This window comes from Leptopilina heterotoma, unplaced genomic scaffold, assembly GCF_015476425.1.
Source record: "Leptopilina heterotoma isolate Lh14 unplaced genomic scaffold, ASM1547642v1 Lhet_223, whole genome shotgun sequence".
In the NCBI taxonomy this organism is placed as follows: Eukaryota; Metazoa; Arthropoda; class Insecta; order Hymenoptera; family Figitidae; genus Leptopilina; species Leptopilina heterotoma.
This window is the reverse complement of record NW_025110941.1, coordinates 128,128-143,341: the sequence shown is the minus strand read 5'-3', so window position 1 is coordinate 143,341 and position 15,214 is coordinate 128,128. Positions and strand designations below refer to the sequence as shown.

The 15,214-nt window shown below is 32.2% G+C and overlaps 2 protein-coding genes across 3 annotated transcripts in view; one reads left to right on the top strand and one right to left on the bottom strand.

Moving 5' to 3' along the window:
* The window catches only part of LOC122502223 (spermine synthase), a 61,112-nt gene extending 47,752 nt beyond the window's left edge, over window positions 1-13,360 (top strand). Inside the window, exons 6-8 of one of the 2 annotated variants that reach the window (XM_043612165.1) lie at window positions 11,608-11,697; window positions 12,212-12,403; window positions 12,715-13,360. In XM_043612165.1, the coding sequence (XP_043468100.1) occupies window positions 11,608-11,697; window positions 12,212-12,403; window positions 12,715-12,861 (429 nt within the window). In that variant the 3' untranslated portion in view covers window positions 12,862-13,360. The remainder of the gene's footprint in view (window positions 1-11,607; window positions 11,698-12,211; window positions 12,404-12,714) is intronic. The other variant, XM_043612164.1, reaches the window with a different exon arrangement.
* LOC122502224 lies at window positions 2,446-7,215 on the bottom strand. The gene has a single exon (XM_043612167.1). It carries the CDS (start codon window positions 4,993-4,995, stop codon window positions 3,940-3,942), a length of 1,056 nt encoding a protein of 351 aa, XP_043468102.1. The 5' UTR covers window positions 4,996-7,215; the 3' UTR covers window positions 2,446-3,939.
* Window positions 13,361-15,214: the final 1,854 nt, after the last annotated feature.

The following is a 15,214-nucleotide window of genomic DNA, read 5'->3' as shown; positions in this document are numbered from 1 at the left end:
CTTATGTCATTTCGAAGTAAGAATTTTGATGTAAATGCTACATAAATTTCATAACTTCAGGCCTACGTAGAAAGGCCTATTAAAAATCTATATTGCATCTACATTGGGTGGCTTATGTCATTTCGAAGTAAGAATTTTGATGTAAATGCTACATAAATTTCATAACTTCAGGCCTACGTAGAAAGGCCTATTAAAAATCTATATTGCATCTACATTGGGTAACTTATGTCATTTCGAAGTAAGAATTTTGATGTAAATGCTACATAAATTTCATAACTTCAGGCCTACGTAGAAAGGCCTATTAAAAATCTATATTCCATCTACATTGGGTGGCTTATGTCATTTCGAAGTAAGAATTTTGATGTAAATGCTACATAAATTTCATAACTTCAGGCCTACGTAGAAAGGCCTATTAAAAATCTATATTCCATCTACATTGGGTTGCTTATGTCATTTCGAAGTAAGAATTTTGAAGTACATTCTATATAGATTTTATAACTTCAGGCCTACGTAAAAAGGCCTAGCAAATATCTACATTGCTTCTACATTGGGTGGTCTATGTCAATTTGATATAGGATTACATTGTAGATTTTACGTAGATTTTAAATGAGAATGCTGACATAGACAGGCGTACTTAAAAAATATGTCGCCACTATCTCAACTATCCTTGATTAATTTGATGTACAAATGTCTACATGCATTCTACATAAATGCTACAACTAAGTGGCCTTCATAGAAAGACCTACGTAGAATTTACCTGCAATGTATATTACATGACCCATATAGGAGGACGACTTTTAACCTACTCAAATACTATATAGGTTACATATAGGCCGCGTCAAATTTTTACTCGGGATATTCCATACATCTTACTTATTCCTTGGTGACCAAGGTCGTCATGGTACTTAAACAACACATTTTTTTCCATAGAGGATGGAACATAAAATAAAAGTGTGTCACCTTTGGCAATTTTTCGATAAAGAACGCCATTTCTCATTTCAAACATTTTATTTTCTTGCTTCGAAATTTTATTCTTTAAGTCAACAATTTTTTCATCTCTATTTTGAGCTAACATTAAATTTGTTTCGAATGAATTGTCTTCGATAACACAAATTTCATTACAACGACTCAGACCGTCGACATGAGACATTCTAATTCCTGGGCGATGCTCGGTGGTATATTCATAGTTTTGTAATTCCAAGACCCATCGAGAAATTCTCGGATTGATATCCTTCTTCTTCAATGCCAATGCAAGTGAGTTGCAATCGGTTATGATTTTAAAAGGAATTCCCCCGAGATAAATCCGAAGTCGTCTTAAAGAATAAATGATTGCCAGCATTTCAAGTTCAAAACTATGATAACGACTTTCAACTTCTGTCGTACGTTTTGAAAAATAAAATACCGGGTGAAACTTTTTATCTTTCTTTTTCTGCATCAATACCCCACCGAAACCATGCGCACTTGCATCACAATGCAATTCAGTCTCATGTCGATGATCATAAAGAGCGAGAACTGGAGATTCGGTTAGCTTCCTCTTTAATAATTCAAATGACGACATTTCCCCCTCCCCAAACTCAAATTTAACCCCCTTTTGCAAAAGATCGCTCAGTGGTTTCGCTATTATTAAAAACCTCTCGATCCCAGTAAAAAAATTCGATACACGGACCGCGGAGTTCGTATACGAGCTCGGTAGCTCGTATGAGAAATATGAGAAAACTCTCATACGAGCCTTTTCCGTAATGAGAAGTGTATAGATGCTTGTATACGAGGTGACTTTTAAAGCATTTTTCTTAATATAACACTATTTTAAAGTAAATGTAGATAATAGAAAAGAATTTTCAAAGTAAAACAAAGCTAAATTTATAAAGGAAATGAAGTTTTAAGAAAAAAAGAATAATTTTGTTCAAAAAATTTATTCACACTGAAAAAAGGTTATAGAATTTGATAATTCCTTGTTACTCTAACTTACCGACATTAGATATTTCTCGGATGCGGTAAGCACGATTTTGTATTGGCGGTAGAATAAATAAGTTTTTTTCATTACTAATTAATAATATATTATTATTTATTTATTATATAAATGTTCTTATATAAAATAATTAAATTTAATACAAAATCTGCTTACCGTATACGAGAAATATCTAATGTCGGTTAGTTAGAGTAACAAGGAATTATCAAATTCTAACCTTTTTTCAGTGTGAATAAATTTTTTGAATAAAATTATCTTTTTTTTCTTAAAACTTCATTTCCCTTATAAATTTAGCTTTGTTTTACTTTGAAAATTCATTTCTATTATCTACATTTACTTTAAATAGTGTTATATTAAGAAAAATGCTTTAAAAGTCACCTCGTATACAAGCATCTATACACTTCTCATTACGGAAAAGGCTCGTATGAGAGTTTTCTCATATTTCTCATACGAGCTACCGAGCTCGTATACGAACTCCGGGGTCCGTGTATCGAATTTTTTTTACTGGGATATATTTACGAAAGTATTGCGCAATGCCCAGAAAGCTTCGGACATCTTTAACGTCTTTGGGTATTGGAAATTCAGAAACTGCCGCGATTCCACTTTTTGTGTGTTTTATCCCCTCCTCACAGATAACGTACCCCAAAAATTCAACTTCTTTTATAAGAAACTCGCATTTATCCAACCGTATCTCCATTTTATTTCCAACAAACAATTTAAATAACTTTTTCAATACTGAAAAATGGTGTTCAATATCTACTGTCGCGATCAAAATGTCATCCATATACACTACAATGTCGCCAGCCGCGATAAGATCTTTCAAAACTGTATTGACAAATTTTTGGAATCGAGATGGTGCTGTCTTCAGACCAAAAGGCATACATAAATATTCAAATTGTCCAAATGGAGTGACAAACGATGTGTACTTTCGAGATTCTTCCGCTATCGATATATGATAAAACGCGTCTTTCAAATTTATTCGACTAAATATTATTTTACCACTAAGCACATTGAGCAAATCCTCCATTAGAGGCAATGGATAGTTGTCTTTAATAATATTTTTATTTAACGCGCGATAATCTGTACACATCCTTATCTCTCCATTTTTCTTTTTAACTAGCACGATTCTAGACGCAAATTCAGCATCACTCGGACGAATTCGTTTTTGAGCTAACAATGTATCTAAAATTTTTCTCAATTTAATTTTCTCTTCATATGACAAACGAATTGGACGAAATTGAAATGGTTTTTCGTCTCTAAGAATAATTTTAAGTTCCGCGTCGACATTGGGCTTTTCCGGCCTTTCGGGTTTTTCATAATATTCTAAGAAAATAGATTTTACACGCTCGCGATCTTTTTCTGAGATATCTTTGCCAATAATAAGACGATCAACACTTGAAGTTTCTTGAGTATCAATTTCAATGCTTAAAATTTCTCTAGTTACAGTCTCAATACAATTATCACTCTCTGTTAATTTTAAACCGAATTTTCTCAATGCATCTCGGCCCATTACCACTGATGCCGTCATAGTGTTATCATCTACTACATACAATTTTAAATCTCTAACTTTCCCACTAAGATTCGCTCTAGCATTTAAAATCCCCATTAAAAAAAATAAATAAATAAAAAAAAATTAAAATCCCCAATTTAGAATCATTTATCCCGGCGAAACTAAAATTTTCTATATCTTTATTTAACTTTACAAAAGAATTTACAAATTTTCCCTTTATAAAGCTTATTGGGCGTCCACTATCAAGCCTCGTAACAAGATCCATACAAAATACATCATCGTTGATGTCAAACTCGTAGCTCGCTGTCATCATGAAGTCGTCTTCTTCATCTCCATCGTCGATAGATGCTATTTCCTTGCTGCTTCCTTAAATCTTATTGCCCCGCTTGGGACAATCTTTAATAATGTGTTCACTTGATCCGCACGAAAAACATGACCCCTTCTTCCTGAGCTCTTGTGTTCAGTCTGATGCCATGTGACCCCACTTACTACAATTATAGCAACGCCCATGAACCTCCTTCCCACCAGTCTTCGTCTCCTCTTTACTAGTTTTAAGAGGTTTGTCGCCTTCACTGCTTTGCTTCGAGTTTATAGTGACTTTTTTAAATGCTGCGAGCAAATTTTCAAGATCCCTGAATCTCTGTATGCGTGCTTGATTACGCAAATTCATATCAGGAATCCCTTCCACGTAGTATTCGATTCTCTCGTCGTCTGGAACCGACACCCTGTTGGCTAAAATCGTCTTCTCGTGGATGTACTCGCTAAAAGTCTCCCCCTTTTTCCACATTCGCTCTTCGAACTCTTTTTTTAATAGGATTCTGTTATTCTGATGGTGAAACATTTTCCTAATTTCGCTCAACAGTTGATCTGTAGACATTTCAATGTGTTCAGGTCTTGAATGGAACCATGATAATGCTTTAGATTTCAGCCTTGAACAAATTAGGACTCTAGTCGCATCGTCTTCCAAGTTGTACGTCGACTTCAGCATTTTCACCTGCCTCTCCCAACTGTCGAATGTGCCGCTGTTTCCTTCGAAGGTACTCAGAAGCTCGCCAATAGCTGCTATCCCCACTTTTGGTATCACAGCTGAGTTTCCCACCAGTGCTGGTGATCCCCTCTGGCTGCCTCGAATCGTCTCAATTCGGGAACGAATTTCCCCCAACTCGTTGGCTTCTGCGTCACGTTCTCGTCTTTCAACATCCAATATGTCCGCAACTGAATTTTCTTTACTTCCAGAAAGATTGGCAAACTCCATTTTGGCCAATTCCAACTGCCGAGCCAACTCCAATCTTTCATTCCTTATCAATCTAAGCTGCTCATCTCGTTCCAGTTGTTTTTGCCTTTGATTAATATTTCTCAATTCTTCAATTTGTTCCCGCGCTGCTTCCAATTCTGGCATAAGAGCTTCGTTATCAATTATTTCTGTTTGATGGTCGGCCTTGCTCCTAGTACCAGTTTTCTGAGTATTTTTCTCATTCGTCAATTGGAGCAAAGACCAGTCAGGATCTACTTCCATAATACGCGCAATCAATTCTGCCTTGTTGCCCGTAATCGTCAGTCCCAACTTCCTTAAAATCTCTTTTAGTTCACTTACAGATAATTACTGCAAATTTGGCGCCATCTTGATCGTAAACCACGTTTTCACACTCTAGCGTTACTATACGTTCAGTAAAAACGTTACAGTAAAACTGTAATATATAAAGGGCGAAACAAAGCGTATAGTTTTATATTTTGTCAGGGAATAAAATAAAACACTAAAAACCAGAAGTTTAAAACGAACGAACAATATATTTAATTAATTCAGGTTTTAATTAGAAGAAATACAAAAAGGTTGTTGACGATTATACGACCGGCAGCGCACTGTCGGTTTTCTCTCATTTCTTATCACTCGTCATATTTTCTGGGAATCTCGGTTCCCCATCGTTTACAAGTTACACTACATTTAAAACGACATCACACACACAATACTATTCCACCGGTGAATTTACCTCAGTACTACCAAATCCTGCTAAAATCGTTTTAACTGGTTGCATTTGAAAATTTTTTGTAAGTACTACGGAACATCGAATCGTTGACCGTTTTGCATAACGGCATCGTCTTGGAAGAATTCCCCGATGAGATTTTGTGTTTTTCGAGAAAGCTGTAGTTGCGAGTATTCGATGCAAATGTTTCGGATTGAATATTTAAATATATTAATTTTATTCATCAGTAATCATCAACTTCACACATTTCTGGTGCTAATAATCTTTTGAGAATCTCGATTGTATGAGATGAGATAAGATTTAAAACAAAACAATGGGATATTTCCTCATTCCTTCTCATTTCTCGTATATCTCGCTCAAATGCATCACTAACTACTCTCTGGCACTCTCCTCCGGTCCTCAATGAACGCAAAACACATTAAAACATACAATTAACGAAGAACAACTATTTATTAATAAAAACTTTCTAAATAAAACTTTTCTAAATTATGACACTCGTCGAAAAGCGCGTCACGACTTCTCGGAAACGACTTTCTAAACTCTGAAAATGCTTTTCCTACACATTGCAAATTAAGCAGAGTAAATAACGAAGCACTTCGTTACAAATGATTATAACATGGTTAAGATTTACTAAATAATCATAATAATGTTACAGTATGCTGGCCACAATAATATTTTCTTAAAATATCAACAATAACAGGAGTTCTGTTTCAAATAAAATACAATAATTGCACCATCATAAAATAGTCTAAAATTGTTTTAAACAATAGCAAATTTTATAAATTATATTTTAAATGTTTAATAAAATTTAAAAACAGACCACTCTAAGTAAAATTACCTTCTATTTTCTGTGACTTATTAAAATAAAAAATTAATAACAAATCAAATCAAGTATTCGCGGTCAGTTACATGGTGAGAAGTTTCCTCACTTTGCGTCGAAAATCCCCGACATTCTTACGTCCGGCTTTGAAAAACAATATCATGAAAATAAAAATATAAAACAACAAAAACAATTTTAATATACATATAAAAGAAGAGTATATTGTAACAAATACTAAAAATATGCAATCATAATTTTATATATTTTAATAGATATAGATAAAAGTAGAAATTTGGTTAGGAATGAAACTTCTCCTCAGGCGACTGGCTCCACTCACTGGCTAATATGAATTTTGCTCGAAATCAATTTTTGCCAATAATCTTGATTTACCCACCAAATACGATTTTATAAATTTATCTTTATACTTTTTACCTTATGATCACTTTATGAACTGTAATTTTATTTCTTCAGATTTGATATCCATCCCTGAAACATTTGATACCTTTTTACCTGAAAAAGAGAAGCTGTATGACAAATTCGGTTCCTCGCTTTTCATTAACCTCCCTACGGTTAATCCCAAGTAGGGGAGACCGAGGTGAGTTGAAACGATTTTTACATTATCCAGGTTGACTCAGCCAAAAATTGTCCTATTTTTACGAGCTTTGTATTTTTGGATAGGTAGTTTTGTGTAGTATGTGAATAAAAAATAAAAAATGTAAACAGTTGTAAGGTTTTACGGAAAAATTGCAAAATCCAAAACAGTTCCCTGTGTTACAACTCACCCAGTACCAAGGTGAGTTGTAACACATGTCGACGTTAGTTGTAACAGTTGCAAATTTTCTGATTTTAATGGAAAAAATTAATTTTTTATCCCACATGCACAAACATGGCGCTTTCAGATAGCTGACGATAGGGAGTAGAGTCACTCATTTGTTCGACCGTATGAAAATGGCGACCTTTTTTCCCCATGGGCAAAAAAAAAAACAGCTGGTCCCATGCGTTATTTTTGCCCATGGGAAAAAAGGCCGCCATTTTCATACAAGTCGAACAAGTGAATGACTTTTACTCCCTGTCGTCTGCTTTCTGAAATCGCCGCTTTTGTGCATTAGGAATAAAAAATATCGTAAGCAACAAGGGTATAAAGGCAGCCATTTGTTTACGGTGATTTTTGTGACACTCGTGTCACAAAAATCACCGTAAACAAATGGCTGCCTTTATACCCTTGTTGCTTAATATAGGGGAGGTGGGGGCGAAGCGACGCACTTTTCTTCATTTTAAAATATTTTCTAATTCCGATTAAATATCGAATTGTGCGTTGTACCATACGATGTGTCAAGACGTAACGCAACTTTTGTTAATGTATAGTTTGTTGATAGGCTAAACCTGAAAAAAGTTATAGACAATTTTCTAACCACGAAAATAGTGGGGCGAAGCGACGCACTCAAAATTACCTGCATTTTAAACGAATTATCTTATCTAAAAGTAAATAAACAAAGAAGATTATTGTAAATTTATTGTTTATTTAAATATTTGTTAATTAAATAAAAGTTTAATAATTTTTAAATTATAATTTTCAAATCAAATTAAATAATAAAAATATAAAATATTTTTTAAACATGAGAAAAATGTTTTTTAGCTTTATTCAGAGTATGTCGTTAATTCTTCATAACTTTTTTAAAAAACCGCCATTCGTCGGCTCTTGATGCGTCTTGGTACCGCTGTCACTTAGCCCCCTCAAGAATGCGTCGCTTCGCCCCAAGGTACATTTTTTATTTCAAAATATTATATCTTCATTTCTAAACGTAAAGTCCAAAAATTGTTTATAGTTCTTAAAAATACTGGTATTAAACTTTCCAAAGCACATACTTTTAATTCCAAGTAGCAAGAATAAGTGGCAAAAAATTTGATATCTGTTATCTCGAAAAACTAAATGCCCAGAGGTCAAAAACACATTATTTATTGTCAAACGCTTATAAGTTAATAAAATAAAATTTGTTTTGCCACCAATTATGAAGGTTAAAAAGGTGCAATTAATAATATATTTTTTAAAAAATTAAACGTTATTGTACTCGAGAAATGTTGACTGCGTCGCTTCGCCCCCACCTCCCCTACTATTTATTTTAAATTTCGAGACTGACACAAAAAAACAAAACCATTTCATGAAACTAGGATATCCAGCAGTTATTAAAGTAAATATTAGAATAACAAAAATTTAATATGTGTCGAATAATAAAGTATCAAAATTTCGGCCGAAAACTTACTTTTAGCAATTTTTTGAGCACATATTAAATACATCTCAAAAACTTTTCTCAGGTGGTCAAGTAAATTTGCATCAAATAGTGAATCAAAAATGTAATAAATTCACGCTTTTCAAAATTTTTAAAAGGTCATAGCTTTTGAGAAATCGGCTTTTTTACAACTTACCTGTGTTACAACTCACCTCGGTCTCCCCTATACACGGGGTGTATCTTTCATTTATTTATTTAAAAAAAATTAAATTCGAGAGTCATATAAATATGTATAAATATATATACAAATATGTCTTACTGTATCTTAAAGCTAAATAGTTGTATTTAATATAAAAATAAATAAATCTCTTGTTTTCCAATTAATAAAAATGTAAAATCTTTAACTTGGCACTTACAGTTCTTTAAAAAAAACTGTTTATATTTATAGTCTCATGAATTGGCAAAATTATCACAGAACTCACGAATTCCTCAAAATCGTTAATTATTTTTACCAAGCCATACTTTTCACTCACGAAAAATACACTTTGCAACAACTTCGGCATTTTGTTGGATTTTATTTCAAATAATTAAGAGCATGTCCAAGTTGTGAAATGTATACAAACGAAAATGTAAACAAACCAAACATTAAAATCGCAATCTTTTGGCCCTTATTTCTATAAAAATTAACATTGTAACAATTGTTATGTTTTCCACGGTTCACGCTGGCAGTGCTCTAAAAATGACAAACGTGGTTGTTTGATCAGTGAATTTTTATTGTCTAAAACTCTGAATTGACAGTTTTCGTGCTCAGTTCTCACGCTCACAATCAGTCATTTGAAACCAAGCATCAAATGATAGCACGAAAACTTACTGTCAATTTCAATTTTAGCCGACGAAAATTACAGTTATATTACAGTTGTGGAACTGGAGAGTTATATGTTTAATGTGTGTTTTACTGTTAAAATAATCTTAATTAATATTATTAAAGTGCTTTTATTTAATGTGTAAATTTAAGTTTCAAGTGCCGCCGAATGAGTTTTCAAACAGTTGACTATTTCACTCCACATTTTTTCAAATGACCAAAACTGTTGCATAAAGGTACTCTCTCGTACGGAAGCGCCTACCCGCCACCTCGAGGCACTGAGGCATAAACTAGTGGTAAAGCAGTTTTAGCGAGGCATACACGCATATAGGCCTGTAGGCCTACTTGCCTTTGTGCTTTGTTCATGTTTTGTTAGTGGACTGACAATTTTGACAAAGTTAAAATTATAAATATTCAATACTTTTCAAACAAAAATTTTAAATAGTTTTAACCTATTCGACACATTATAAGTGATATATGTAAAAAAATAAATATATTTTGTGAAATTTATTTGATTTCCTTTGCGACAAGGTAAGTTACATTATGCATAATTTTAAGGTTATGGTTGTGTTTGTTACATGTGATGAATTTTATTTATTATTGATTAAATTATTATTATTATTATTTTAATGTACTATGAAAAATTACATTTTCATTGAAAAAAGTGTATGTAGAATGTGGAATTTATTATTAAAATTTTCCAATATAACAATAACATGAAGTTGTGTTCTGTTGAGAAGTGAAACTTTTAATAGGAAAAAAATTTTAATTTGACCAACAAATTTTTAAAATACATTTTGGAAATAGAGAAACTTAAAAGTAGGATAAATGCATCAATTGTCGAGGGCGTACCATTTGTCGAGTAAACAAATTAAATTTTTTTATATAAACATTGAATCACATAGAAAATGTAAATAATGATAAATATTATTATTATTATTATTATTAATAAAATTCATCACATGTAACAAACACAACCATAACCTTAAAATTATGCATAATGTAACTTACCTTGTCGCAAAGGAAATCAAATAAATTTCACAAAATATATTTATTTTTTTACATATATCACTTATAATGTGTCGAATAGGTTAAAACTATTTAAAATTTTTGTTTGAAAAGTATTGAATATTTATAATTTTAACTTTGTCAAAATTGTCAGTCCACTAACAAAACATGAACAAAGCACAAAGGCAAGTAGGCCTACAGGCCTATATGCGTGTATGCCTCGCTAAAACTGCTTTACCACTAGTTTATGCCTCAGTGCCTCGAGGTGGCGGGTAGGCGCTTCCGTACTCTCGCCTCTATTGCTTGCCTGGGCAGGCAGGCGCAATGAGAGTAAGGGAGAAAAAACATTTAATTTGAATTTTCTGACTCTCTTACTCTTATGTGTTACCATGACGACCTGCAGACAGGCAGGCAGTAGAGCTGTGCGAGCGCCTTTACGGGAAAACTGCTGTAAAAATTATAAATTGAATCCTATAAGGAAAGTTTGCAAATCAACTTTGTAGCTAAGGAACCAGGTTTTAAGAAGACACCTTTTATCTAAAGATGAATGTCTAAATTACTGACTTTCAAGCTGAAATGTGACAAGTTGGCTGCCTCGTCCCGCTCCTCTCTATACAAAGATGTCCAGAAAATCAAACTTCCTTGCAGGTTAAGTTTGGTTGGTATTGCACTGTATATTCACAACTTACACGACTGATACATACGTTACAGTCCATAAGTTCGTGAATTACTTCGAATTTTAGGCGCAAAAGTTTTCAATTTTAAGTACACTGGAACCTTGATTATGCGGAAAACAGAGGCCCTGCATGTTTTTGCTTTTTCAGTTTAGAGTGGTGTCTCTTTTGATTCTCTAGCAAACGAATATTTGTGTTAGGTTAGTAATAGTTGGTCATAGTTCTTCAGTAGCATAGAAACGTGGGGTAAAGTATGCATAAAAGTTTGATGTCCCCTTCTTTCTCGCAATAGTGCTGTAAAAACGGCACTTTGGTAGAATTTAGACATTAGGCTGGAGTCCTATGACAGTGTTTTGCGTTGCGTCGTAATGGGAGAGAAAAAGACGCAAATATACGTTTGCTGCATTTTCTCTTATCACAACGCAACGCAAAACGCTGCCATGGGACTCCAGCCTTATAGAAAAATAATTTAAGTTCAAATGATTTTTGGTATATATTTATCTGTCTTTATATTTGTATACATTTATATTACTTTTTAGAATATTACTTTTTAGATTGATGACATCGTCATGAAAGCCTGCAGTCAATACATGAGAAGTATATGTGGCGATTGTTTGGATAAAAGAAAGACTGATAATTATGAAGTAAGTTTAATTAAATTTATTATTTTCTCCAAGTTATTACTTGATTACTATTTAATATATGTGATTAATAATTATCAATTGATAGAATTTGCATTTAATTTTTAAAATACCTTTATTATATAATACGGAGATAGTAGATTTGCATATTCCTAATTTTAACTGTGGGTGAGTTTTATTTTCAAATTTTATTTTGCACATTTTAGGGTTTCGTTCGCAAATTGATTGTAAAAGAATTTTTATTTCATTCATGAATTCTTCCCTTTTCCACTTTTAGACTTATTCATTTTTACATAGAGGGTTGAAATTTCATACAAACAAGTACTTTAATGTGAAGATTACACGAAAAATGTAGAGAACCCGATTGAATTCCATTGAAATAGCTTTTATTTTAGAAAACTTTATTTGAATGAAATTAAAATTTATGAACTAAATTTTATTTATTAATAAAATAAAAATGAAATAATATACGTAGTTAAGTGAGCCTTTATTTTAAGAATTTTTAATTTTTATTTAGATTATTGTTGGTGACTGCGTGAAAACTTTATCACACATGATAGACGAAGGACGCCAATTTGATTATGTCTTCGGTGACTTAACAGACATACCGATCAGTTCAACACCACATGGTGATGCCTGGGATTTTATCAGATTGATTTTAAATTCGTCATTTAAAGTGCTGAAGCCAACGGGAAAGTACATGACCCATGTTAGTAACTGTATTTCATTGAGAAAAGAGTGCTCATCTAAATATTCTCTGAAATTCAAAATATTTACATTAATTTGCACATTCAAAATCTAAACGTTTGTTTTAATTTATTTTCTTTTGGCGAAAAATTGAAATCGTTGAGTTCTAAAATGCTTTAAAAATCTAGTTAACTTAAATGTTCATTCGAATTACATGTGTTTTTGAACTTAAAAATTTGAAATTCTGAATTTTAGAAAATATTAATTTGTGTTGTTGAGAATTAATGTGATGTTAATAATTACCTTAACTTTTAAAATTTAACTTTTTTATAGGGTAATGGCGCATCATGTCCAGAATCTTTAAAAATGTTCGAAGAAGTATTAAGTCAACTAACAGTGCCAGTTAAATACACAAAAAGTAGCGCGTTTATTCCTTCTTTCTTTGAAGACTGGGTGTTCTATCAAGTTTCGTTGAAATGATGGATTAAAAGTGCGACTAGCATGTCGAAGTATCTAGCGAAATTCATTCACATTGTTTCTAGTTCTTTATGACCTGAACTTCTACTTAGCGTTAGTATATTTCAATGAATGGATCTGTCTATTAGTTACTCTTGAAACCTTTAAAACCTTGGTCCAATGTTACTCGAGTTGGAACTATTACGGTTGCATAAAAAGCCTTTGTAAATATAAATAGATATTAGGTTTCGATAAATTTGTCATAAGATAATTTCATATTTATTTATGACAATCAAAAAGTGAAATATTAAGTGTTGTACGTTCTGTTATTTTAAATAATTTGTTTAAATTTAATCTAACTTTAGAATAGACATTTTTATGGTAATTTTTTTAATTTTTACCAAAAATATCTAACGAACGCTCTAAACTAACTGTAATGGAATTGAGAAAGTTCCCTTTCATCTGTGATTAAAAAGCTTGCATTGTATTTAAATCAATAGCATTTGTAACAGTATTTTGTAGTATAATTGAGCTCCCGCGGGCAATAACTCGATCTGCGCTCGGACGCAAGCGCTAGTACCAGTCGGGGAGCAGTGAGCGCCTCTGCGCCACTCACTGCCACCCGACTGGTATTAGAGAGTGCGTCCGAGCGCAGATCGAGTTATTGCCCGCGGGAGCTCAATTGTAGTTGTTAAATGCGAAAGCATTTTGCCTTGCGATTTACATTATTTTAGTAATGTTGTTTCTTGTAGTTTTGAGTTATGTTATTATGAACTCAAAAGAACCGTCATGTTTTCATAATGTTAAGTTACATTGTATGAATATTGAGAGAATTAGGTTGTGAACAAGTGATTTGAATTTCGTAAGATTCCCTTGAGAATAAATATAGTATATGATACTAATATAATTCCCCCATATCGTTAAAATGAAATATAATTAAATGAAAACTTATTAATTTTGAGAGTAAAATTACTTATTATAATTATTTACGCGCGTAAATAGCAAATATATATTTACTCAAAAAATGGAACTTTTTTAATGCTATTTATCTGTTAAATGTGAACAAATTAACTTTTGTATCATTAAAATACTTTATTTTAACATTTGATATTACAAACTTATCAAATATAGAAAGTATAATAATTGTCGAATTATAACTCATATCATCAATTTGTGAATACAAAGTTGTTAATGACTTCGTTTCATTAAAAGTAAACACAAAAGGCTATAATTATAAATGGTGAAAAAGTGAGAAATTATAATTGTTTCTGAAAACCACATTTCATGTATGCGAGATTTGCAAAAGTTCCGTGTGATTTCGACTATTTGCTCTCAAGAATAAGCTTTCATTTAGAGCTCATCAGTATAATATTTTTGCGCAATAAGCAAACAGAGAGACATCCAAAGATTTATTATTTTCTTTGAATTTTATTGTATTGTATAACTTTTATCGCTTCTATTACATCTACGTAGGTATATATTATTATTTTACATTTACATTCAATAGAAATATAAAAAGTTGGTGATACAGTCGATTTCGCTTATAATGAGATGAATGGAAGTTAATTTATACGGATTATATTTAATTTCGCTTAAAATTGAACTTTACAGTACAAAATATACAACTGTTAAGCCTCATCACTACAGGACCCTAGAAATTAACAGCAGAGCAATATTGTAATGGTAGTAACTTACGATGAATACGGTTTGTCATGAAAACAGGATTGGGACGTTACGCTGAATAATTTTTGCTTACCGTGAATACTTTCTAAGCAGCGCGGAATATTATCTTAATATTACCTTAATATTACAACGTAATAAGAGGCGGACATTTCGATATCACAGTAAGAGTTATAGATTTCAAAGCAAATTTGAGAATACATATTGAAGAAGAAAATATGAAGTTTTGTTAAAATTAAAAAAAATTAAATCTGACAAGCAGTTGATTGTATGTACATTGTTAATCTCGTAACTGCCCTGATGAGATTTAATTTGAGTACATTAATTTACGCGGGTATCTACTCGCGGGAGAAGTATTTACCATAAGTTACCACCAGAACAATTTTGCTATGCTGAATACTTTTTTTCCACTGGGTGGTCATTAGTGATTTGAGTTTATCTATTTGAAAGAGATCAATATTATCATTCAAAAATACTGTTTATTTGTTCATACAAATATTCTTATAACCGCTCTCGTTAAAAGCGAAATCTACTTATTACTTTGTTCCAAATTTGAATCCGACCACAAGAGATGTAGAATTTTATTGTAATGACGAAACAATAATTACATTGCACCATCGCCATGGATCGAAAAATACACTTTTCTTCTAATATAAATATATTATACCTATTTTTGCTGAAATATGTTTCATTATTA